General features: G+C 42.7%; 11 protein-coding genes across 11 annotated transcripts; 3 read left to right on the top strand and 8 right to left on the bottom strand.

Moving 5' to 3' along the window:
* Window positions 1–1,123: 1,123 nt before the first annotated feature.
* Window positions 1,124–1,978, bottom strand: BYT42DRAFT_493860 (Prp18 domain-containing protein; the record flags this gene model as incomplete). The annotated part of the gene is made up of 4 exons (XM_051564255.1): window positions 1,124–1,280; window positions 1,364–1,503; window positions 1,574–1,714; window positions 1,790–1,978. 4 exons carry the CDS (start codon window positions 1,976–1,978, stop codon window positions 1,124–1,126), a joined length of 627 nt encoding a protein of 208 aa, XP_051425447.1.
* Window positions 1,756–2,914, bottom strand: BYT42DRAFT_273357 (uncharacterized protein). The gene is made up of 4 exons (XM_051562810.1): window positions 2,513–2,914; window positions 2,417–2,443; window positions 2,065–2,355; window positions 1,756–2,002 (listed from the first exon to the last, which is right to left on the bottom strand). Exons 1-3 carry the CDS (start codon window positions 2,840–2,842, stop codon window positions 2,215–2,217), a joined length of 498 nt encoding a protein of 165 aa, XP_051425446.1. The 5' UTR covers window positions 2,843–2,914; the 3' UTR covers window positions 1,756–2,002; window positions 2,065–2,214.
* Window positions 2,907–5,698, bottom strand: BYT42DRAFT_603746 (HSF-type DNA-binding-domain-containing protein). Its single transcript, XM_051571080.1, has 5 exons — window positions 5,495–5,698; window positions 5,205–5,415; window positions 4,677–5,085; window positions 3,914–4,602; window positions 2,907–3,841 (listed from the first exon to the last, which is right to left on the bottom strand). The coding sequence occupies exons 1-5, from the start codon at window positions 5,653–5,655 to the stop codon at window positions 3,221–3,223; spliced, it is 2,091 nt and encodes a 696-aa protein (XP_051425445.1). The 5' UTR covers window positions 5,656–5,698; the 3' UTR covers window positions 2,907–3,220.
* A 1,557-nt stretch (window positions 5,699–7,255) lies between these two features.
* BYT42DRAFT_492923 (Alpha/Beta hydrolase protein) lies at window positions 7,256–8,037 on the top strand (the record flags this gene model as incomplete). Its single annotated transcript, XM_051564180.1, has 4 exons — window positions 7,256–7,330; window positions 7,391–7,547; window positions 7,616–7,889; window positions 7,959–8,037. The coding sequence occupies 4 exons, from the start codon at window positions 7,256–7,258 to the stop codon at window positions 8,035–8,037; spliced, it is 585 nt and encodes a 194-aa protein (XP_051425444.1).
* A 1,026-nt stretch (window positions 8,038–9,063) lies between these two features.
* BYT42DRAFT_592845 (uncharacterized protein) lies at window positions 9,064–11,257 on the top strand (the record flags this gene model as incomplete). The annotated part of the gene is made up of 10 exons (XM_051570649.1): window positions 9,064–9,258; window positions 9,432–9,569; window positions 9,600–9,803; window positions 9,886–9,965; window positions 10,038–10,123; window positions 10,203–10,328; window positions 10,400–10,604; window positions 10,672–10,725; window positions 10,785–10,898; window positions 10,966–11,257. The coding sequence occupies 10 exons, from the start codon at window positions 9,064–9,066 to the stop codon at window positions 11,255–11,257; spliced, it is 1,494 nt and encodes a 497-aa protein (XP_051425443.1).
* A 134-nt stretch (window positions 11,258–11,391) lies between these two features.
* BYT42DRAFT_612433 (endoplasmic reticulum-based factor for assembly of V-ATPase-domain-containing protein) lies at window positions 11,392–12,118 on the bottom strand (the record flags this gene model as incomplete). Its single annotated transcript, XM_051571628.1, has 4 exons — window positions 11,392–11,403; window positions 11,498–11,740; window positions 11,802–11,872; window positions 11,929–12,118. 4 exons carry the CDS (start codon window positions 12,116–12,118, stop codon window positions 11,392–11,394), a joined length of 516 nt encoding a protein of 171 aa, XP_051425442.1.
* Window positions 12,119–12,852: 734 nt separating this feature from the next.
* On the top strand, window positions 12,853–14,530 carry BYT42DRAFT_273078 (cell division/GTP binding protein). Its single transcript, XM_051562809.1, has 7 exons — window positions 12,853–12,988; window positions 13,063–13,159; window positions 13,236–13,364; window positions 13,435–13,516; window positions 13,601–13,738; window positions 13,826–13,943; window positions 14,008–14,530. The coding sequence occupies exons 1-7, from the start codon at window positions 12,947–12,949 to the stop codon at window positions 14,416–14,418; spliced, it is 1,017 nt and encodes a 338-aa protein (XP_051425441.1). The 5' UTR covers window positions 12,853–12,946; the 3' UTR covers window positions 14,419–14,530.
* A 127-nt stretch (window positions 14,531–14,657) lies between these two features.
* BYT42DRAFT_492758 (uncharacterized protein) lies at window positions 14,658–15,934 on the bottom strand (the record flags this gene model as incomplete). Its single annotated transcript, XM_051564171.1, has 4 exons — window positions 14,658–14,960; window positions 15,027–15,217; window positions 15,302–15,584; window positions 15,704–15,934. 4 exons carry the CDS (start codon window positions 15,932–15,934, stop codon window positions 14,658–14,660), a joined length of 1,008 nt encoding a protein of 335 aa, XP_051425440.1.
* Window positions 15,935–16,729: 795 nt separating this feature from the next.
* Window positions 16,730–19,972, bottom strand: BYT42DRAFT_592853 (LETM1-like protein-domain-containing protein; the record flags this gene model as incomplete). The annotated part of the gene is made up of 8 exons (XM_051570650.1): window positions 16,730–16,921; window positions 16,994–17,101; window positions 17,257–17,484; window positions 17,547–18,002; window positions 18,078–18,212; window positions 18,288–18,431; window positions 18,519–18,724; window positions 19,957–19,972. The coding sequence occupies 8 exons, from the start codon at window positions 19,970–19,972 to the stop codon at window positions 16,730–16,732; spliced, it is 1,485 nt and encodes a 494-aa protein (XP_051425439.1).
* Window positions 19,794–21,121, bottom strand: BYT42DRAFT_563533 (aspartic peptidase domain-containing protein). The gene is made up of 4 exons (XM_051567611.1): window positions 21,066–21,121; window positions 20,619–20,991; window positions 20,360–20,550; window positions 19,794–20,284 (listed from the first exon to the last, which is right to left on the bottom strand). The coding sequence occupies exons 2-4, from the start codon at window positions 20,764–20,766 to the stop codon at window positions 20,138–20,140; spliced, it is 486 nt and encodes a 161-aa protein (XP_051425438.1). The 5' UTR covers window positions 20,767–20,991; window positions 21,066–21,121; the 3' UTR covers window positions 19,794–20,137.
* On the bottom strand, window positions 20,793–22,075 carry BYT42DRAFT_493010 (aspartic peptidase domain-containing protein; the record flags this gene model as incomplete). The annotated part of the gene is made up of 8 exons (XM_051564188.1): window positions 20,793–21,010; window positions 21,083–21,100; window positions 21,160–21,211; window positions 21,286–21,324; window positions 21,447–21,604; window positions 21,676–21,714; window positions 21,797–21,818; window positions 21,899–22,075. 8 exons carry the CDS (start codon window positions 22,073–22,075, stop codon window positions 20,793–20,795), a joined length of 723 nt encoding a protein of 240 aa, XP_051425437.1.
* Window positions 22,076–22,168: the final 93 nt, after the last annotated feature.

Genomic DNA, 22,168 nt, shown 5'->3' with positions numbered 1-22,168 from the left:
TGATTGCGTATGCAGCATTTTGTTTGCTCTTCGTACGTCTCTAAAACTCTGTTTTCAGTCTCCCCAGTCCACTTTTTTATTTTTTTCTGGGATGTGCAACTGACAGTGTGGATCCATTCTCCGCTTCAATTAAACAAGATAACGCGCTTTGAGGCTTGTGAATGTCAACCTTGGTTACGAGTGTGCTTGATTATGCCACCAAATTTCCGTAAATTGACGAGTAACATTACGTCTACCCGATTCACCCGGGTCTGATACGTGTGATCGGCCGGCCCTATCCTCCGCTCACAATTTATTTATTTCTTATTTCCTTACGGGACCTATTCGTCACACAGCCACGTGCGGTTCAATTGGACCCAGCAATAGGCTTGAAATGTGACACGATTAAAATGTGCACTTGCCTATTTCGTTATTTTTTGTCAAGTTTTTGAGCGTACAGTTCCCGGGACTTGCATGGCACATTGTGGCTACAGAACTATGCCTAAAACTCAGAACATAAAATGAAGGCTAGAAAGAAACTCTCATTAATATAGTCCACGGATGATTTTCTTGAATTTTAGGTCTGGATTTCATTGGCACAAATGAGGTTGGTCAAGTCCTCCACCCGCACCCTCAAAACATCCCAGGAGGCTCAGCAAGAGAAAAAGAGACATAAGCATACGGATTAGATTTTTTCCAAGCGTGATTCCAATGTTGCGTACGAGCAATATTCTTTACTTTCAATACCAGAAACCACTCTGCATAATAAATGCCATTTTTGCTGTCCATATGGATCATCCATTCGAGTGGTTGTGTAAGTAGGTTAGAAATATCCTGAAACTGTTGATTGCGTTTTTTTTTTTTTTATTCATACTTCAGATGGCTGGCTTACTCTTTTTATGAGCAGTACTAAATGCATATAAAAAAGAATAGATGGAGCACGATGCCCACGCACATTTACTACAGTATGTCAAGATCCTTGACTATGGTCAATCATTGTTTCCAAACCTAATCTTTTTGGCCGATAATTCATTGATAAAGTAGGTCAAGCAAGTTTGAAAATGTGACCAGGTTTTCTGCAGGCAACTATTGTAAGAAGAAAGTGAGTTTATGAATTTTCCTTTTTAATTGCTAGCTTTGTTTTCTATGAAATTTGGCTAAGAGTATAAGGAGGGTATTTGCTCTGCGCAAAGGTCATCAGACGTTTGACGGACTGAATCCATTTACGGGTCGTCTCATCGTTCAGTACGTGGGCCACCTGATTGGAGAAAATCTTTTCACGCGCGGAACGTTCGTGAATACTGCATAAAAAGTTAGTTAACACAGTTCAGTTGTGATATGCCGTGAGAACCGGTGTCGGCTAATGGCTGCAAAAAACACTTACCCAACCATGGTTACACCAATAGGCCAAGGTGCATTACCAATCGATAGCCGAAGATAGGAATCTTGAGCATCACGATACCGACGGTGCTGCATATGATGTGTAATCTCCATCACTCGTGCAAGAATATCGGGTTCCAGTGTCTACAACATTATTTGCATGATCGTCAATCATACAGTCAACTCGTCATATTGTATTCCGAAAGAAGCTTACCCTCTTTTTCAATTGTCGAAGAAGTGGTTTGATATATTCTGCCGTTTGTTTCTGCATGACGGCCGCTCTTTTACCCTGACCGGATCGCTTTTCTTCCTCCGGTCGAGCATCCATCGCTTCTTCCCATTCATCCAAAGTATGCTTTTAAAAAAGGGATATTGTAATTCCAAGTGAGTAACAAAGACCAAAAAAGGTACATTTTCCTCTTTTACTTACCACTAAATAAGTGTAAATCTGCATATACAATTGATCACGATCTTTCCGTATTAATTCCATATCAATCGGTACAACGACCATTTCCGCCTTTCGTGCTCGCTTGCTTAATTTCTTTTCATCGACCGCACCAGCTTTCTGCTTTAAAGCATCGATTTTCATGCCTTCTTCCATCTCTTCCAGTTGACGCATGAAATCGTTGCGTTGACCAATTTCCTGTGATGGACAGATTTGTGTGAGATCATTGCGTCGTCCAGCAGCACAGTAGTATCCCCTACCTCTGAGTGTTCTTCCATCAATTCCAAAGCACGCAGACGAATTTTACATTGTTTGTCTGTTTCTGCGAATAAACGGATAGGTTGACCCTTGGCACGTAATCGTCGAACCACCTCTTCTCGAGATATATTGAAAGCTTCAATTTCAACCTCCTACAAACAATGGCCGATGGAAATAAGAAAAAAAGGCCATGAGAACATAAGAATCAAACTGCAACGACATACTTTCTTGGCTTCTTGTTCTTTATCAGTCGATTGAGCCGGTTTTCTCTTTTCTGCTTCTTCCTTGGCTTCCTAATCAAGAATCACAGTCTTAGTTTTTGCGGATCATCGGATTTTAATTCAAGAGACATACTTGTTCCTTTCGCAGTCGTTCTTTTCTCTATGCAAAGTATTCTAGATTTAGTCATGCAAAAATGATTTTCGTCTCAATCGCCAACGGTAATTATACCTCTCTTTCCTTGGCTTCTCTTTCTGCTTCTTGTCGTTTATACTCTTCTTCCCGCAATCGTTCAAGTTCGGCTCGACTGACATACTTTTTCTTCTTGTCAGATCCACTACCGGAAGCTACAGTATCAAGCGTTTTGCGCTTTTTTGAAATCTCAGCTTCAATGGCACTTTTGAGAAAATCCATCCTGTGTTCGTCTAGGGCAGCAAATTGAAAGATTGCAATGGAACTCTGTGAACTGAAAGCTCGAATGGGCTTCTTGGAAGCTGTGACTTGGGTTTTTGCGAGCCGAGTCGGAATTGAATTTCCCCAAATGGAAGTTTTAAAATTCATTTCGTTCGTGGCAAGCTTTGAGAGCAACTCAATATAGGGCAGGGCTCACAACATACATATGGGTTATGCAATATTATTGACTTTTTACTTGTTTGGTTTTATTCATTTATTTACAAATGTTGAACACTGTAGTAAAGGCATTTCACACATTACAGTCGAGGTAAAATGCAATTTATGAACGAGGTGAAAGTTCATTGCTCTCTGTCCGAATATTACGTACAAATCGACGTGCAAAAAAGACAGCAGGGTCATATTGAAGGTGACAAATGAAGAACAGTATCGAGTATGAAGCGTTTGTATGTGTAGACTGTGTAACTATACCAGGAATCGAGGGATGGATGGTATCTATTATCGTCAAAGATAAGCGAGTTCAAGTATTTACTCTATGCCGTCGTTCAGTTTTTGTCGTTTTCGTTGTGTATCCTCGTTTTCGTTGTAGGACAACTCCTGCGAAGTTGCCCAGTTCATCTTTGTATCTTCATTGGCCATGGATGGACTGACTTTGGTCATCACATGGCCTTGAGAAGCTGTCCAGCACGATGAGTTGGGTAGAGCATAGGCGTCATATCCCGGCGGAGGTTGCATATACGAATGTGCACCTGTAGAGATCGGGATGGAGGATGGAACAGGAGACGCAGTTGAGAATGGAGTAGACGATGAGGAGGAGGATGAAGAGGAAGCTGAGGGACCATCGGACTGAGTGGAAGATGGCATGCCTTGCAATAAGCCCAAGCTTTTCAATCCACGTTGGATGACGGTTTGATCAATGCCTTGCACTTGCTGGATCGCCTTTAGATGAGCGCAATACTTTTCGAGGATATTATACAGCGTACTCTTGGAGAACGGTTTTGGGAGAATATCGGTCATGCCACTTCCCACGTACTCGATGATGTCGTTATCAGTAAAATTGGATGTCATGGAGATAATTGGTGTGTAGGCATCATACTGTCGAATATTTCTTGTCGCCGAAACACCATCTAAATTGGGCATCACGATATCCTGCGAAATCACAAAATTATAGATGAGGCCATCTATTTACAAAAATGGGATATTTCATGAGGATTGGCTTACCATAAGAATAAGGTCATATTTCTCCAATCCCATTTTTCGTACGGCTTCCAAACCATCCTTGGCCAAATCGATGTTACATCCAATCATGTTCAGCAGTTTCCCGCTCAACTCGCGGTAAACCGAATCGTCGTCCACAAGTAGAACTCGTGGAGGTACAGTCCAACCGGGCTGTATCGGCTTGTCCCGAGGCGCGCTAGGAACATGTTGCTTGAAAGCGGATGGAATAAGCGAAGGAGCGGTAATTTCCAGTGTATTGGTGTTCTCTCCCGCAGACGGTTTGGCCGATAGTCGGCCCAGAGTCACGAAAGAGCGTCCGTCAGCTGTTCTCATGGGGGAGCCGACAAGACTGCCCGCATTCATGCTAGCTGCCGCGGCCGCGGCCGCTCCAGCTTCGGGATCGGAAAAGGAAACGGTGTGACTCGTGATGGGAATAATGGGGGGTGATAAGCTCGACGAAGTGGACGAAGATGAGATGCGAGGAATGGTGGAAGAAACTAAACCCGTCGCTGCGGTCATGGAAGGCGTCCGTAACTCGTTGGTTAGTTTCTCTAAAGTTTGGGTATGCTGTCGTGACATTTCGGTATAAGATTTGACAATCTCTTGTGCCTGATTTCGCGAGTCATCCACGGAAATCATTAAGCCATTGGTATCTGTTGCATTCATATTGCACATGGGGGTGGTAGTGGTGTCTATTGTTTTTAAGCAATGGATCAATATCTTTTCCGCATACATGCATTTCACAAAAAACAGAATAGGTTCTTACCTTTTTCGGTGGAGATGAACTTTTCAAGGAAGGCTCGTAAAATATCGTCCTTGACAGCAATGTTTTTCTGATATTGACTCAGTTCATTCAGGATGAGCTGATCTGTGCGTTCCATGTGACATATTTTGGCTTCAAGATAGGCGCGAGCTTTCTGCAACTGGTCCACCTGGGTCTGGAGATTTTTAGCCAACTGCAAAAGTTCCTCTAGCGAAGCCGATGAAGGATACGACGATGTGGATGAGCCGGTGGATGACGAAGGGTCTCCAAAGTGGCCATTCTCTGCGGTGGGTAAAGGCAAGTCGATATCGGCACTATCCTCTCGCTTCGGTTTTCCGGGTGTCTTTCGTCGAATCTGTTCTAAAAGATGTTTATGATCCCTTTGAAACTTTGGATGAACAAACTCCCAGCGCTAAATAACAGAAAAAAAAAAAGGGGGGGGGGATATAGGGTCACAGCGGGCATGAAAGAAGAAGAAACGAGTTAATACAACAGTCAACCAATACCACGGAAACCATTTGAAAACCAGACCTGATCACCATACACTTTGGGATTGCTCTCATTATTTCGAACTTTGTGAAAGTCGTACTTGTTCAATTGACGAACAAAACTAGCAAAATTACAATGCTTGAAGTGTTTGGGGAGAACCGTTTTTGAAAAGTCGTTTGTATCTTTAACAATAAACGAGTTGCCACTTTCATTCCAGCTGAAAGTGTTTTTCAAAGAGTCGTCTTCCAGCATACTATAGGGAAATGGGCATCATTGGACATTGGTTAGTGGAGTCAATGGAATAGCTTTTTTTTTTACTCAGGGCTCATTACCGAAATAATTTTTGGATGAATTCAGGGATAGCCGTAGTGTTGCTGGCACCAGCCCTGTTGGGTATTTTCTTGGTTGGCTTATTCTGTGTATCGTTCCCCGTCATGTTATTCTTTGTAGAGGAAGTTGACGATGGTAACTCATTCTCATGTGCTTGAACCATGATTAAACTTTTTCTTTTCCTTTGCAGTAAGGCCCAGGGAAAGCTCGAATTATAAAAAAAAAAAATCTCTCCAGACTGGAGAAAATTCATTCTCATTGGTTTGTGTGACTCGCAAATTGGGGAACCAAGCAATGGGGCACCCATCGACGCGATTCATCCGATGATAGCCTGTAAGAATATCACAAAGATAAGGCTTCTCTACTATCTCATCTTTCGTATCAGTCGTTTCTGTACTAATCTGTCCACTAGAAAAAGCTAAGCAGTGCTATATATTTTGCTGGCTTGCAATGGAGGGCTGCAGGATATAATAGCATCAAATAGTCGGCTTTCATTCATCTACTTAAGCAATATTAATTTTTGTCACATAAGTAAGATCCGGATTCTTCTTTCACCTCTGAAATTACTTGCTACATTTTATTGCACTATGAGACCCTGCTTGCCTGATATAGCTCCCTCGATGCAATCGTCCATCGTTGCAAGCCTGCCGCTTCACGGCCATGCTATTTATAGTTGTCCCCAAAAATGGAAGGATGACAAATCGGAAAAATCATTCTTCTAGGATGCTCTCGCGACGTGCAGAAACAATGAGATTAGTCTTTTTTTTTTGTTTTTGTTTTTTTCAACAATTTCATTCAATGTGGCGGTTTTGAACCAAGCTATTGTGTTGGTTCAAAGAAAACTTTATGCGTGTAGCCATGTCTGTGAACAAGTTTGAGAGTCCGTACATTTGCTTCCGAACAATTCGCCATATGCGGAATGAAACGGGTTACTTTTGTATCATTCGGGAGCTGCGGCATCGGTTTTACCGGTTAATAAAAAAAGTGGCCACTGTCATTGGTGCCCGCCATTTGTTGATCTCTTCTCTCTCTTTTCCATGACCCAAGATCAGCCTCTGCAACCTCAACTTCAGTTCCCTACCTTGCCTGCCGTCATTCCTCCCACAACGCGGCTCAACTTTATTCGAAACTGGTGGAACCGGTCGGAGCATACGTCGGCCATTGCCGAAGCTCGACTGCTACATCGTGCTCACATCACTTTGCCATCCAATGCAGCCATTAGCCATCCTATCCCTCTGATAGGACGATTGCTGAAAGTGCCGTTGGATGCGTTAAGCGACCAAACCAATGAGAACGGTGCCAAAACACGACTTGTCAATACCCTTTATCTACGCGCAGATCAACGGGATCCACCCTTGCCGCAGCAGCCACCTTTTACTCTGGATGATAAACCTGGCGATCTTGAATCTATCAAGAATGAAATAGACGATTCAAAAAATCTCGTCATCTGCCACGGCTACGGTGCAGGTAAAAAGAGATAAATAGCTCTCAAAAATATCCCCGAACTAATGGTTATACGAATTAAACCCTTTTTTAGGACTGGGATTGTTCTATAGGTAGGAAATTATGCATTGATGGATGGATTCATACGAATCAACCGATATTAAATCATGATCACATTTGATAGAAATTATTTTACGCTGGGTCAAAAGCCAGGTTGGCGTATCTTTGCAATAGGTGCGTTAATATTTTGCTTCGTCCGTGAGACATCTTAACTGATCAACCGCGCTTTTGGTCATCCGTGTTCTTCAGATTGGCTTGGAATGGGCCGCAGTTCAAGACCTAAATGGAGCATTGTAAAAAAATCAAAAGAATCATGGGACGATATTGTTGAAAGAGTACGCATAAACATTGATATTCTCGCCCTTGATGATCTGACTAATGTCATTTATTATTAGACAGAAGATCATTTTGTGGAATCACTGGAACAGTGGCGGTCTCAGGTTGGCATAGAAAAGATGACCCTTTGCGGCCACTCCATGGGTGGTTATTTCGCTACCTGCTATGCCTTGAAATATCCTGATCGAGTGCGAAAACTGATCTTGGTGTCGCCAGGTAAATGAGTTATATGGAAAGCTCTTGACCTATTTCAATTTCTGACATCATTCTGATGATGAGCACAGCTGGTATCCCAGAACGACCTCCCGAACTCGGACCTGACCCGCGAGAAGCGCCTGGCGCTTCACCGAAAGAATTATTGACAAAAGAAGCCTCCGAGCTGGCGGCTGCAAACGACACGGCAACGATGTCTGCTGAGGCCATCGCCCAATCCAACGGAGATCCGCAAGTATTACCTTCACCACCAGTGCGTAAAATTCCTGCATGGGCGAAATATCTTTGGGACAAAAACATTACACCCATGAGCATCGTTCGTTTCAGTGGACCCTTTGGAGCAAGGTAAAAATATGTCATATCCTGCTGCTACTTTTACTTTATTACAAGATTGACTAAAAAAAAATCGCATAGCCTTGTCAATAACTATGCATCAAAACGGTTTGCTCATTTAAATGTTGACGAACGACATGATCTATATGACTATCTGTAAGCAAGAGCTATGCACGCTTATTCGTATCCCAATGAATTAACCACGACCTTTTGCAAAAAAGATACCAAATCACATCGTCCACTGGGTCAGGCGAATATGCGTTGGCAGCCATCTTGACTCCAGGTGCCTATGCACGTAAACCGCTGATACATCGCATGGCCAAACTTCAAATGCCAACAGTTTTTATTTATGGCGACAATGGTAAGTTACTTTCTGTCCATCGACCTCCATCAACTCAAAAACACCGATTCCTACGCTTCTAATGTCCTTGAATCTAATTATCAATATTGTGGCAGATTGGATGGATTACAAGGCAGCAGAAAAGGCCTCAGAGAATATGAAAGTGCCCACAAAAGTGATTCGTGTGTCCGACGGCGGTAAGTTGGATGTAAACCTAATCAAGCAATGATAGGAACACTGACTTGCTTGATAGGTCATCATATGTACCTAGATAATCCGGACGAGTTCAATCAGTACATGCTCAAGGAAATGGACGCTTAGATACGTCTGTCACTAGAGCTTTTGTATGATTTATTAGATTTTGTTTGTAATCCAGAGGGCTTTTCATGGCGAGAACATTGCACTTACAACTTGTCCATTGAATGAAATTCTTTCCCCTGCTTACTGGACCAAAGCGACTCTGCAGTTTCCAGGAGTCCAACTAACTTTTGTTTTCTGAGAACAAGCAAAACACGTCAATAATGGAGACAAAAGTACTACTTCATTTAACAAGCGTAGATGCATTTTGTTACAAAGCCGATGGTCAACCTTCAAACAGGGTCTAGAGAACGTGACCTCCCCATGAATCTTAGATCTTGCAGTTGGCTTACGTTGCTATCCGATTTATAAGATTATTGGCTCTTGATCAAGCATAAAAGTTTAAGCTTGCATAATCAAGCGTTTAGCAGTCCTGCAGGGCCATTGAAGGCACCACTGAAATTTTTTTGAAGACGGGATCAGAAAAAAAAAGACAAAAGCTGTTTCGTTGCCGTTATCCGACAGACTGACCGAGAAAGGTAGTGGGCCATGACCGACGCAATCAACATCAAGAATGTGATCACGCATTCCTTGTTCACCAAAGAGCTTGATACCAACGGTGACGAACCCGTCAAAACCGTGCTGAGCATTGTTCACGTTCTTCGAGAAGCCCGGTGCTGTTACCGCTGTTGCTTACGATTCATTGGTTCCATCACCATGGAAGACTATACTGCAAGTGAGCAGGTTTGTGACCAGTGCGCTGCTTTTCGAAAAGACGTTGGCATTAATAGATTGTAAAGGAATTCGACACCGCATTTTCGAATCTATTCACGGAAAGTGGATTTTCAATCGATCCAGTTTCGATCTCTGTTTGCACGGCGTGTGTGGGAGCTCTTCAGTTTGCTGACAATTCCGAGTGGATCGATCGGGTGTGTGAGGAATTGGAGAAACATAGCTATAAAGCAACGGCCATCAATATGAATGCAGAGTTACCTGTCAGCAATATGCATCGCGACCACTTGTTATGGATCCATGTAGGCGATCAGCTTGCTTTAGTAAATCAGACTGCAGCTGCGAAATGGAAGGAACACCATGATATTCGCGATCTCAAGAACCCTTTTCGACATATACTTGGAAAATGCCTGACATCTCGCACAGGCCTCAGTATGGACCCGGAAGCTCCTTTGCGCATGAACATCATAATACAGCACGAGCCGTCTGCTTCCGAACATTTGTTCCTCACGCAAGCCCAAAACCCGGTCCTGAAAATCAGAAAAGTGCGCCAAAAGGTAAGCGATGACGACAGGGTCCACAGCGCATGGTTTTGAGGAGAGATCGACCGATGAAAAAAACCTAAATTCGTCACAATAGCGTGTTTGGGTAACAGCTGGCGATGGAAGACCGGTGATTCGACAAGCATTAAATGCTATCGATGCGGACGATGCTCGCTCGTAAGTCATCTGTTTCCCATGCATCGGGCTGCAAGAATAATTTATCGAGTCTTTTTTTTTTTTTTGCGCCAGCTTGACAGCCATACCACCATTGCCTGTTGATATCAAACCCACGTTGGCATCCATCGCATTAATGCACGCGTCTTGCTTTGTCGCAGGTAATGGGAAAGAAAAAATGAGAATGCAATGCGGTAAACCCGGCTGAACCTGAATGTTTTTCGCCATCCTTTTCGATAGCCCGATATATCAAACTTTCAAGAGAATACAGTCAAACGCCATGGGTCATTAAAGGCAAACGGCTAACTGAACATTCGGTATCTGACTGTATTGCTCCTGTTGTACAGAGATACCACCGTAGCGATGGTGAGTGGGAAGAATGAGCTGGTAACACGATTTTTCGGAACAATGGCTCACAACAACCTATGGATGTATAGCTTACAAATTTACCACGGCTGGACGCGAGGATGCCAATGTTCGCATGCTTGGTACGGGACGACCATTCTATATAGAGGTAATCAATCCTCGCACACCGTCGGACTATCTGTCCAAAGAGGATTTTGAAAAAATGGAATCCGAGATCAACCAAGCCCCAGAAACCAAGGAAGCCGTTCAAATCCGGCATCTTACCAAGGTGCAGCCGTAAGTCAACACATTCTCCACAAATCTTGGCGAGAGCTTGTCAACTAAGCAATGACTACCTTTTTAGAGGTGATATTGAACACATCAAACAGGGCGAAGAATTTAAGCAAAAGACTTATCGGTAAGATGTCAAATGAATTTTTACTGAAACAAGGTGCTGAACTTCACAACGTTGTTTAGTGCTTTGATCTGGATGTCGGATGTGTTGACGGACGAAAGAATTGCCGAAATAAATGTACAATGCAGCAAGCCGTTTAAGATCTTACAAAATACACCAGTTCGAGTTTTCCAGAGGTAAGTTGCTTGTTTCAATCAAAGCCGCGGTTCATCCTTGGCATGATGCTAATCAAGATAATGACAGACGTTCGGCTGCCATTCGCGAAAAAGATATCCACTACTTTCATTTGGAACGTTTACCAGCTACCGACGCCAAAGATCCCGCGAACGCTCATTTTGCTGTTCTCACATTAACCACCGGAGCAGGTGCCTATGTGAAAGAATTCGTCCATGGTGATTTGGGGCGTACGCAACCTAATCTCGCTACCATTGCTCAGATCAAGTCGGCGGATTTAATTGAACTAGACGTATTGCATGTAGACTTGGAATGGCCACCCAACACGCCGAATCCTCCACCACATATTGTACACAACTAATAGACTCTTTTTTTCTTTCGGTTCGCGATGATTGCTTTATTTTACCTTTTTTGGCCTCCTTTTAGTGAAAGATTTCTTTTTACGTGGAGCACGTTGGGTATATTTTATGTAAAGTATTGTTTCCACAATCCCGATCATGAATGCACCTGCAAGGGATAAAAGGACGCGCTGTGAAAAATACAAAAAGTAAACGTGTCAACCAACGCTTGGTATCTATACAATGGCTGCCGAGCCACTTACCGTGCCAACGTCCTGCGTCATGGTTTTCGCTGCCATATAAACAGCAACGTAGACGGCAACCATGGAAAATGCGATATTGAGGATGGTTGTGACGTGACCCTTGATTTCTTTAAGTTCATTCGGCCGCAAACTGTACATGTATTTGTCGTCTTCGGATGTAACAACCGAAGACACCATCTTTGCATATTCTTTTTCACGTTGCTGTGCTCGCAATTGTTCCATATAAGCTTCGAATTCAGGATTCTAACAAGGATAACCATTAGCACGTCGGCTCCTGGATGCATGATCGTGCGTTCACATTTACTTTTGGTGGCGGCTCTTTTGGTTCGACATAGACTTCGGTGCCTCTTATCAGTTCATGAAACCATGTACGATCTGTGATAGGTCGCATTAATGAATCGTGACAGTCGGTGACGATTCCAAGAATTTACCTTGTTCTACTGAGCTACGATCCAAGTATTGAGCGATCAACTTTAGCAAGTCGAGTGATATACCGCTTGGTTTCTCGAGTGAGATGCTTGCTACTTGTTCTGCCTCTTCTTTGTACTTGAGAGGAAAGTCTTCTCCTGCCAATGCTGCATGAACAGCTTCTTGTATGTTTTTGGTAAGACGTAATTGCATAATGGAAGTGTAAAAAGAAGCTCTCTGGGTTGACTACGCGGGTTGACTCTGCAATTCTTTTGTTTCATTTCTCAGTTTCCCCGAGTTGGAAACAAAAATTTAACTTGCCATTCATGCATATAAAATTCAATGAAGTTTCGACCCTCATTTGCAAAGATTTTCTTTGCTTAATGAGCTCCTCTCGCATAATTTACCCATGAATTATAGCGTACGTCTCTCAGAAGCTCTTAATTTTGAAGAACAGAACCTGCTACGACTTCAATTGGTGAACTGTCGTTTCGATAAATTTATGGATCGAAGATTAGACGCATTTTAGTAAATGACAACATCTACTTTTTCCTGCCAGGTTGAAGCGCAATGATTGCGTTTTCCAATCATACCGAGAGATGCAAGCAGGTACCAAATGTCAATATGAAGTTGGGACGATGATCTTAGACAAATGAATGTATCAGCGAGCCTTTTGATTGGAAAAGGACTAAATTTGTGCGACCACAAACAAAATTTTCTTCAGGTATCCCATTCCAGACTATCGACAACATCCGCTGCATTTCAGCGGCAGGAACAACCAAAAAAAAAAAAAAGATTTCGGTCGCCTCAAATACACATACAGCTTCATTAATCATTACTTGTGTGTCCTGTGCATCTATTCTACTTTGGAGCAAAGTAGGATCGCGGTCGTCTTTTTTTTTTTTTTTTTCACAGACCGCGTTGGTTCATTTATTAGACCACCGCGGCCTTGATCCACGTGGATGAGCTTCATCCTGTGCTACATACGCAGGCTCATGGTAGCCAACTCTTTTCTCTGTTTCTTCATCCAACTTGTAAACCATGTCGACCACATCTACCCCAACCTCGCCTACACCAGAACAGGTATATATCTCAACATAAGGAAACTCATAACGCGTAAAACTTCTACTGACGAAAAAAAACACGTCCATCATTAGACTCTGCTTAACGGCTATGTGGGTTTCGATACCATCACTCAGCAAATTGAAAAAAAGATGCTGAAGCGTGGCTTCCAATTCAATGTCATGGTAGTTGGTATGTAGCCAATAATCTATATCTCGGTCATCTAGCGCATTCACACTTGCATTTGCTTTTTCTCGAAATAATGAAGGTCAATCGGGACTCGGAAAATCCACGCTCGTTAACACGATCTTTGCTTCCCACCTGATTGAAAGCAAAGGACGTCTGAATGCTGACGAACCACCTCGACAAACTACCGATATTGAAACTGTTTCTCACAGTAAGTCGGCTAGTAGTACTGTTTGCTGAAATTCTTTGGGATGGCTATTCTGACTGAATGAATAATACAGCTATTGTTGAGAATGGTGTTCGACTTCGATTAAATATCGTAGATACCCCTGGCTACGGTGATCAGGTCAACAATGAAAATTGGTATGGTTACTTGGATGAATTGGTTTGCCTTGCGGAGAAATAACCCCCAAAAATCCGAATCTATGCAAAATTTATTATTTTTAGCTGGGAGCCCATCATCAAATATATCAAGGATCAACACTCGGCCTACTTGCGCAAAGAGTTGACCGCGCAACGTGATCGTTTCATTACCGATTCACGAATTCATTGCTGCCTCTTTTTCATCACGCCATCTGGTCACTCGTAAGTTGCTCATTTTTTCTCGTAGACCTACCACATCGCTTTTACTTACTAACGTCTTGTGCTGTTCTACATACAATGAATCTCTAGTTTGAAGGCCATTGATATTGTCGTATTGAAAAAGTTGTGCGAAGTGGTCAATGTGGTCCCTGTGATTGCCAAATCAGACTCATTAACTTTGGAGGAACGTGAGGCGTTCAGAAACCGCGTAAGAAAAAAAAAAAATCGGGCTAAAACCAATAGAATTATTGACAATGAACATAATCGGTTAGATCAAATCCGAACTCACGTTCCATGGTATCAAACTTTATCCCTACGAAAGTGAAGAGGACGACGAGCAAGAAATGGCACTGAACGAAACAATTCGGGAACTGATCCCATTTGCTATTGTTGGCTCCGAGAGAAATATCGTGGTCGATGGTAAAGCGGTGCGTGGTCGAAAGACACGATGGGGTGTGATCAACGTGGAGGATGAAAACCATTGTGAATTCTCCCATCTCCGCAACTTTTTGACCCGAACTCATTTGCAAGACCTGATTGAGACCACGGCCCAAATTCATTATGAAACGTTCCGCGCCAAGCAGTTGCAAGCCATCAAGGAATCCGCCGCGCCTCCCTCCCAAACCCCCGTATCGCCCATGGGAGCATCCGATGCCATGGTCCCTACTGCTGCTTCATCATAGAGCACCCATATAAAAAAAGAACCAGATCCGATATCACAGTAGATAATAAATAGTATTTGATGAATTCATCGCAATTGACACAGGAACCATGATTTGTAAAGCTGTTTGTAGATATGAAAAATTTATGAGGAGATGCAAATAGTTAAGATGTGAGAGGAAGATAGAGGGAAAAGAATCAAAGGATATTGTAGATACTATAACAAATTGTCGATCAATGTTTTTTGATGAGTCATTTCGTTCTAATCGTCGTCAATCTGCCAGTCTTGCTGCACTTTGCTCTTGTTCATTTCTACATCTTGCTTCTGTTTGGTAGAACCGCGTTGAACGTAAGGCTTGAGTCCTTTGCCGAAATTGCGCATGCACATAAAGGCGAGAACGGATGTGATGACGTTGAAAGCGAGGCCGATAAAGATAAGAACAATCCACGTATACCAATTGTTGGAAGGTTGAAATGTTTCCGTGAGGATGAGACAGTAGTGAACAAACTCGAGCACTTGGAATATTAGAAAGATAATCATGCGTACTTTACTTTCGACGCTTCCCTAATGAAGACAAATGATGAGACACAATTGGAATGTGAAAATATGGTACCACAAGCAATTACTTACAGCTGTTCGCGCAAAATAAAGCATGGGTAAAATTAGAACGGTGACGATCAGTTCAATGACACTTTCCCACATTAGTCCTTGCTTAATGGCTACGTGGATCAAGTAGCATACAGAAAACAGTGAAACGAGAAATCCCGTAAACACATCAATCTTGAGCGATAGAACAAAGAATTGGAACATGCGATACATTTCTACATCATGAACCAAATAAGGTGTGAGTGTGTACTGCTTGATTTCATCCATTTTTTTTTTTTTTTTTGAGAATTTCGGCTTACTTTGAATCTGGACATCAGCTCCAATCTTTTTATAGATATTCCAACCAAACTGTCTCGACATTTCGTAGCTGAGGTAAGCGAGAATCACAGCAAAGAGCATAATCATCACTGATAACGCAATTTCGATTTTCTCGGCAACAGATAACGGCATGGTGGAATAACCAGTGTTCTTTAAAAGGTTCAGCCATTTGTTGCCATCGACCACTTCCAAGGCCCCCAAAATAGCGCAAATCACATTGAGGATGGCTAAAGCCAATATTTCGGCGGTATTTTGATACACGGTCTAGTAGCGTTGAAATGATGATGATTAATGATAATGGTCAGTCAAGTTTGGTCTCCGGCGTTTGCGGGGGGTTGTGAGGAGAGGGGTGTTATGAATAGCCATCAGGGACAAGGACTTACAGCGTCAAAAGCCATGCCAAGAAACCAGACTTGAAAGCCAATAAAGGCAATATTTTCCCATTTGATTCTGCCTAATCGGTCGGCTGCTTGTTCGGGTATGGATGTTTGTATTGAGTCTGTGATAAGAGCGTTGTCTGAGCCGGAATGGGGTAAAAGGTCAGCCTGGAGGGTATTTTGTGAACAAATCACGGTCTGAAGCACGATAATTAACACGCATTGAAGCGTTGCCATGGATATGTACAGTTTCGACCAGCGAGTTTCGGTGACGCGCGATACCTGCATGTTACAGCATGTCAGTGACAACTCATTCTTGGTTTGTCTAGTAACACAGTGGAACGAGCGCTTACAATTTTATCAACAGTGACCATCGTGTATAAAAGTTAAATAATCACAAGCAAACCAGCTGCTTGACAAATAATAAAGGGGAATCAAGAAAAAAAAAGAGAGGGATGAGGTACAATAAAGCAAAAGAAGGAATGAAAAAGAAAAGTCTATTCATCAAGTTAAACTCTTCTTTTTTTTAAGGTGATTCGAATTGCGCCCAAATTAACATCCCGACATCACTGTCAATTAACTGTCCACGGCGGGAACTCAGCCCAGACCTTTGTTATTAAGATGATTGGACTCTTTTTTAATACAAGCCAAAGCAGATGTACTGATTTGCATCAAATTGTTTTCAACAAAACCATCCATCGTTTGAACTGTTATCCTCTCACTTTAAAACCACCTGACCACATTATATCAACGTATTTGTACGTTGGCAATCGGTAACAAAATTAAAAAAAAGGGTAATAAAAGAACCCCATATGCGGCGCTTCATCGATTGCGCATGTAACACAACGTAAAACCGTAGTCTGCCCATTTTAAAAAACCACGGTTCCCTAGCCAACCGGGAACCTGCTTTTCTGGCCCGAGATTGGATCACATGGAATACTATCTTAACATGCAGCTTTCGTAGTCTAGACCAACCATTTTGTTACCGGGAAATTGGCTTTCCTTGTCATCTTACTTTTTTTTTATTTATATCTATGATGAGCTGGATTTCTGTTCCTTGGTCTTGGTGGTTTCTTCTGCCTGTTGATCTTTTTCTTTCTGTTCCTTTTCTATAGCATCTAGTTCCTCGTCAATATCAACAAGCATCTTTTCAAGCTTCTTGCCAAGTCGCATGGTTGCCTTGTCCGCATCACGATGCGTTGCTTCCTTCAGCTGTTCAATAAGCTAAAATGATAATTTGCATCTTTAGCTTTCCCTGGGTTTCGCTCATCAAAAACATGTGCAAAAATCACTCACGTCTTTATAATCCTCATGGTGGAATTTGATCTCGTTCAATTGAGCCCGTTCTTCCAACACATCTACCTTGGATTGCAATTTATCCAAAGCTTCATGCAGCTCCTGTTGCTCTTCTTGAGATAACAAGTCATCTTTTTGCTGCAACTCGGATTTCTCCTTCAGTTTTTGTTTCATCTTATCCTAAAAATTTTCAAAAGGAGAATTCGTTAAGGACAACAGCATGGGGGCATGTAGGGACCTATAAACGTTTCTTTTCTGTTTACCTTTTCATCAGGTGCAAAGACGTCTCTTGCTGCTGCTTCCTTATCTCGCGTTTCTTGTTCCATACGCTGCTTTTCGGCTTCTTCAGCATCTCGTCTTGCCTGTTCTTCCTTTTCTTCCTGTTCGGATTCGTCATCGATCAATTCTTGCTGTTGTTCCAATACGTCCATCTTCTGTTTGTACGTGGTGGCGCCCACGAGTTCCAGAACCTGAAGCTCGGTCTCATTCACCTAAAACATCGAATCAAAGTCAGTCCACCAATGCAAAATCAATTTCCCTTCTCCATATTTACCAAATTATCCGGCAAACTGTTGAAAGTGGCACGCAAGGCTTCTTCGGTCGTCATGTGATCGGTAAAGCTGAATGCTCTTGACAAGATGAGCAACGTAGAGGGAACGTGGTGATTCAAGTGAAGATCCAGCCACTGAGCCAATTCATCGCGCAAACGGTCGGAGGACGTTCCGATGGTTCGTATACCACGAGCAGCACACGCAACGTTGATTTCCTGCAATGTCATTGCTTCAATACCTTCCGCTTGGATTGCGCGATCATCGGCCTTGATCTGTCGCATACGGTTCCGGATTTGGAATCGAAGGAAATTGTCGGTGCCAAAGGCATTGATATTCATGTAACGGCACATGGATACCAACTGGGGTCGCGATAAGTTATCGAGGGTCAGCTCGTCTTCGAACCGCTTCGCTACATTGAGTAAATCTTTGGTGGTTGCTTGCTCACCAGTGATACGGATCTGATATGCACGTCATGATTTTTTCATCAACTTAATTAACTGTGCTTGTTTGTAGATCGTCTCTGTGTTACCTACCTTTCTGAAAAAGTCGGCAAATTCCTTGGCCGCCTTTTCAGAATCCGATCCGGGGAATCCAGATTCTGCAATCGTTTCTTGCAAAAATCGAGCCATTTCCAAGCGCACCTTGAGTAACTTGCGCTTCTTCTCCTCCTAAAAATCCAGGGTGGAGTTAGCGGATGACAATTCAAGTGGACATGGACTCTATATATATGTTGGATACAATACCTCGCGGGATTTGTTCACAAAAGTGCTGGGAAGCATATTGGGGAATAGTTTCAAGGCAACGGGAAGTAATAATTCCATAAATGGAACAAGTACAAATACAGCAAAAGGAACCAGACGTAATATGTCAGATGTGGTACGTCGAAGCTGTGACGCAAACAACAACAATAAAAAAAAGGAGCCGATGCATCAGTGAATGTCCTTTTCGGATCCTTTTCGTCCCACCTTCCTTACCTGTCTTGCTTCTCTTCGTGTAAGGCTCTTTCCACGTAGTAATTTCTTTAGCAGTTTTGAAGAAATGCGAATTTCCATCCCCAACAACTTGGTGCCATGCCAATAATGCACGGCCTCGTCCTTGACTTTTTGCCACAAAGTCTTTTTCGGCGTTTGCGAAACCGCGGTGTTGGTGGATTTTCCTTGAGCGGCAGCATGACCGGCAGCTGCATTTTCCTTTGCAAATTGAGCTGCACGGGATGTCAGTGTGTCGTGATCTTCGGCCTTCTTTAAGGGTTCTCGCTTGTCACTGTTACGTAATAAGCGAAGTTCTCTAGGCAGCCCGGAATGGATCGATCGCGACGATCGAACCTGCAGTGCCGATCGCGCCCGTAATCGATGGACATTGGCGGCATGAGTGGGCGTGAATCGAAGAATGGTGTGTCGGTCCGCTGTCTGAATAGTTAATCGCAGACAAGCTGTATGAAAAGATCGAGAGGTTGAATACATAGTGACGGGATATACAAAATGTAAAGCTTTGTAATGACAAAATGATTCGCCTCCACAATTAAATTCACAGGTAAATTTCCCATCATCGTCTTTAAAACCCAGTGATGAGACTGGCACTCAGTCAAAGGAACTATCTCATTTGCGGAAAAGCATCCCTTCACTTGGACCAACTACATTCTAGGTTTCCCTATGTGGTAATTCAATCATACTGATCTATTGCAAACCACCTTTCAATGCCACTATCATTCTCTTTTGACAAAGTTCAAAGAGGTTCTTATTCCCTGATGTACCTGAGGCTCTGATTTTTTTCATTTTTCGGTCTGAATCCAACAAAAAACTCCGGCGAGTCATAGCTGGTTTGTCGGGATTACTCGACTTTGGTTTTTTTTTTTGTCATCGTCATCGTGGTTTTTTTTATCGTCATCAACAGCTGACAAATAGGATGGTGCCATACGTCAGTTTACGAAAGAGACCTGTACTGAAATATAATTCAAACTACCAAGATTAGGTGGCAAATAGTATTTACCGGAGCTTTCCAATCATCTTGACTAGATGTTTCGCAGGCTGTGTTGGCAATCCCAATTTGTTATTGTATGAGAGAACCTGGTACGGAACTCCTTTTCTTGAGAGAACTGAAACAGCGTGGATCATATGAATTCCGCAAACTCAACAGACATGAACACCAGGGAACAACGGGCTTCGAACTTGTAAAAAATAATCGTTTATCCTGCACGTAGTTTTAATAAAAATCCTCTACTCAGCGCTGAGAAGCCTGGAAATGACTGTGTACATATGACTGTGCAAGGAAATCTTGTAATCTTACTGATGCTCTTAGAGTCGGGGTCGATGAGTCCCATTCCCAATCCATGGCTTTTTAGCCATATTCCTTCATATATTACCCGCATAAAAACATGCGCATAAGTGGATGACGGAAGGAAGGCTTCAGTACAGCATAGGATGAACATAATGCGGCCGCAATCCGAAATCAAACTCACATTGCAAGATGAAGTCTCCAAGAACACGCGTGCATCGTGATCAGCTCATGCACTCTCGACAAGATTTTTACAACAAACATATTCCCCTAATTCTATTATATCCGTTGCTATGGAAAACTATTTTTGAAGACAAGTTTAGAGGCGAGATGCAAAACCAATGCGCTTATTTTCATCATCGTATACAGAGATATATCGCTGCAGAAATCCATAGCCAAGAATAGCGCCTGCAAACGGTGGCGATTCCTGTAAATACGTGTAACAACCCTCGGATGAAGAAGCAAGCTATGCAGCCGTTGGACAAAAAAAAGTGAGATTTTCTCCTTTTCTTGGAGGTGGCCAGCGCCAGTTGGGACTCACCGCTCCGTCTTTAATGAGATAATCCTGTGGATCAAGAGCAAAATCGTGACCTGCAATTGTAAAAGTAATGGATGGCAAGTATTGGCCATCACAAGGCACGACATATTGACCTGCATCATCTTGAATTAATCCTCTGATGTCTCGGAACACTTCTTGTATTGCTTGCTGAGGTATATATACGAGGGTTGTTCCTAAGGTGACCGTACACAGAAAAATAAATATCAAGTAGTACGTGGTATGAAACGATGGATCAGTTTACCTGTATCCACCAAACACGCCAATTCAGGCTCGAACTGCATGGTAAGATTGCCAACCGTGATAGCAGTGAGGTCCACTGCCCAATAATCCATGTAATCTAAATCTGCCGTGGTAGGTAGATAGGTAACATTGCCCTTGACATGCTCCATATTCACTAGACACAGAAACTTGTTAATTACAATGATTCCATTGCTTGATGCTTACATTTTGTGCACTTGCCTCCACCAAACGTGATCGCGCCGTTGATCCGGTTACTGGCCAGCGTAAAATTGACGGGCTCAAATTTGACGGAAAATACATTATGCCTGATCAGCCCTTGCTGATACATCGTGGAGACAAGTGTGGGAATCGTTTTTCCATCGGGATTGTTGTAAGTACTAAGGCTATCAGGCCCTACAAGAGTAGAATGGTTAGGTACCTTTTTTTTCATTTTCATCCGGATAGGTAAATTATCCAATAACACACCTATTCCCAGAATACCATCTGTAATGCCGATTACGTTAGTAAATATACATCATTTTCTTCATGAGAAGTGTTCCTACCTGCGCCATCAGTCGCCAGTTCTCCATCATTAAAATTTGAGACTGCAAAGTACTTGATTTGTTGTTGCATCGTTGAGTGAGAAAACGGCGTCAATTGGATGATGATGAGCTTCTATGCGAACTTACAGCTTTAGGCACAGGCACTCCCTCGACAGTCATTGTATCCTAACAAGCCGTACGATGGCCACAGTTAGTACGGCGCCGCAAAAAAGAAAATAATCCTCTCAAGTTGATCATTTTGGTCAATGCCTTCTCTTCTTAATTATCTGAACATATTTTCTTTTTACCTGGGCATAATATCCTCTGGAAAACCCATCGCCATATCGAATGCTAAAACTGAGATTTAAGGATTCAAACGTACTGGAATTTGTGGGTTGCAGACTGTGATGGGGATAGCCACAGGATTTATTGCAACCGTAAATAGGTACCCATGTAGCCGATGAGCCTGTACGTATCCAACGCATTGCGATGAGCTCTTTTTGCTGTGACCCACCGATGACAAAACCGATACTGTACCTGTATCCAGTAACACGGTAAACGGCTGTGGAGGAGTACCTTTAGGTTTGATGAATGGGGACGGTTTAGCCCACTTGTTGCTTTATCTTTTTTCCCCAATGGGATTATTTTTTCATTTTACCAATAGAAATATTCATCAAGTACTAGAAAGGAAGAATACAGCATTGAGTGTAGGTGGTTCGTGTGCACTACAACAAACTACATCAAACTCTCAAAAGCTCACCGCCAAGTCGATATTTCTCAAAGGCACATTAACCACATCATCCAGTTTTTGACTGTTCCAAGATGACGCCTTGTATCCCTTGCGACTGGTGCCTGTAAAGGGAATGGAAATCAAATCATGGGCGTGGCCCAAGATGACAAGATGAAGAAGCCAATAAAAGGCGATGAACCGTTCCATAACAGTGCAAAGGCCTATCGACGTGAGCTATTTTCAAATCCTTCTTAACAATTGCAATCGACCGAGAATGTGGATCATCCAAAACTAGCCCTG

Source organism: Radiomyces spectabilis (assembly GCF_025331425.1).
Source record: "Radiomyces spectabilis strain NRRL 2753 chromosome Unknown BYT42scaffold_4, whole genome shotgun sequence".
NCBI classification, from domain to species: Eukaryota; Fungi; Mucoromycota; class Mucoromycetes; order Mucorales; family Radiomycetaceae; genus Radiomyces; species Radiomyces spectabilis.
Note: the sequence above shows the minus strand (reverse complement) of the source record. Positions and strands in the feature narration are given on the sequence as shown.

Bases quoted from the DNA above. Each gene is read 5' to 3' on its own strand.
- BYT42DRAFT_273357 (XM_051562810.1), bottom strand. From the start codon at position 2,842: ATGAATTTTAAAACTTCCATTTGGGGAAATTCAATTCCGACTCGGCTC. The intron at 2,444-2,512 runs GTATAATTACCG...TACTTTGCATAG, and splicing joins GAGAAGCCAAGGAAAGAGAG to AGAAAAGAACGACTGCGAAA. The intron at 2,356-2,416 runs GTATGTCTCTTG...ATTCTTGATTAG, and splicing joins AACGACTGCGAAAGGAACAA to GAAGCCAAGGAAGAAGCAGA.
- BYT42DRAFT_603746 (XM_051571080.1), bottom strand. From the start codon at position 5,655: ATGGTTCAAGCACATGAGAATGAGTTACCATCGTCAACTTCCTCTACA. The intron at 5,086-5,204 runs GTCTGGTTTTCA...TCTGTTATTTAG, and splicing joins CCAAAGTGTATGGTGATCAG to CGCTGGGAGTTTGTTCATCC. The intron at 4,603-4,676 runs GTAAGAACCTAT...TAAAAACAATAG, and splicing joins GTTCATCTCCACCGAAAAAG to ACACCACTACCACCCCCATG.
- BYT42DRAFT_563533 (XM_051567611.1), bottom strand. From the start codon at position 20,766: ATGGAGCATGTCAAGGGCAATGTTACCTATCTACCTACCACGGCAGAT. The intron at 20,551-20,618 runs GTAAACTGATCC...CGGTCACCTTAG, and splicing joins GGCGTGTTTGGTGGATACAG to GAACAACCCTCGTATATATA. The intron at 20,285-20,359 runs GTGAGTCCCAAC...ACGGCTGCATAG, and splicing joins ATCTCATTAAAGACGGAGCG to CTTGCTTCTTCATCCGAGGG.
- BYT42DRAFT_273078 (XM_051562809.1), top strand. From the start codon at position 12,947: ATGTCGACCACATCTACCCCAACCTCGCCTACACCAGAACAG. The intron at 13,160-13,235 runs GTATGTAGCCAA...GAAATAATGAAG, and splicing joins ATTCAATGTCATGGTAGTTG to GTCAATCGGGACTCGGAAAA. The intron at 13,517-13,600 runs GTATGGTTACTT...TATTATTTTTAG, and splicing joins CAGGTCAACAATGAAAATTG to CTGGGAGCCCATCATCAAAT.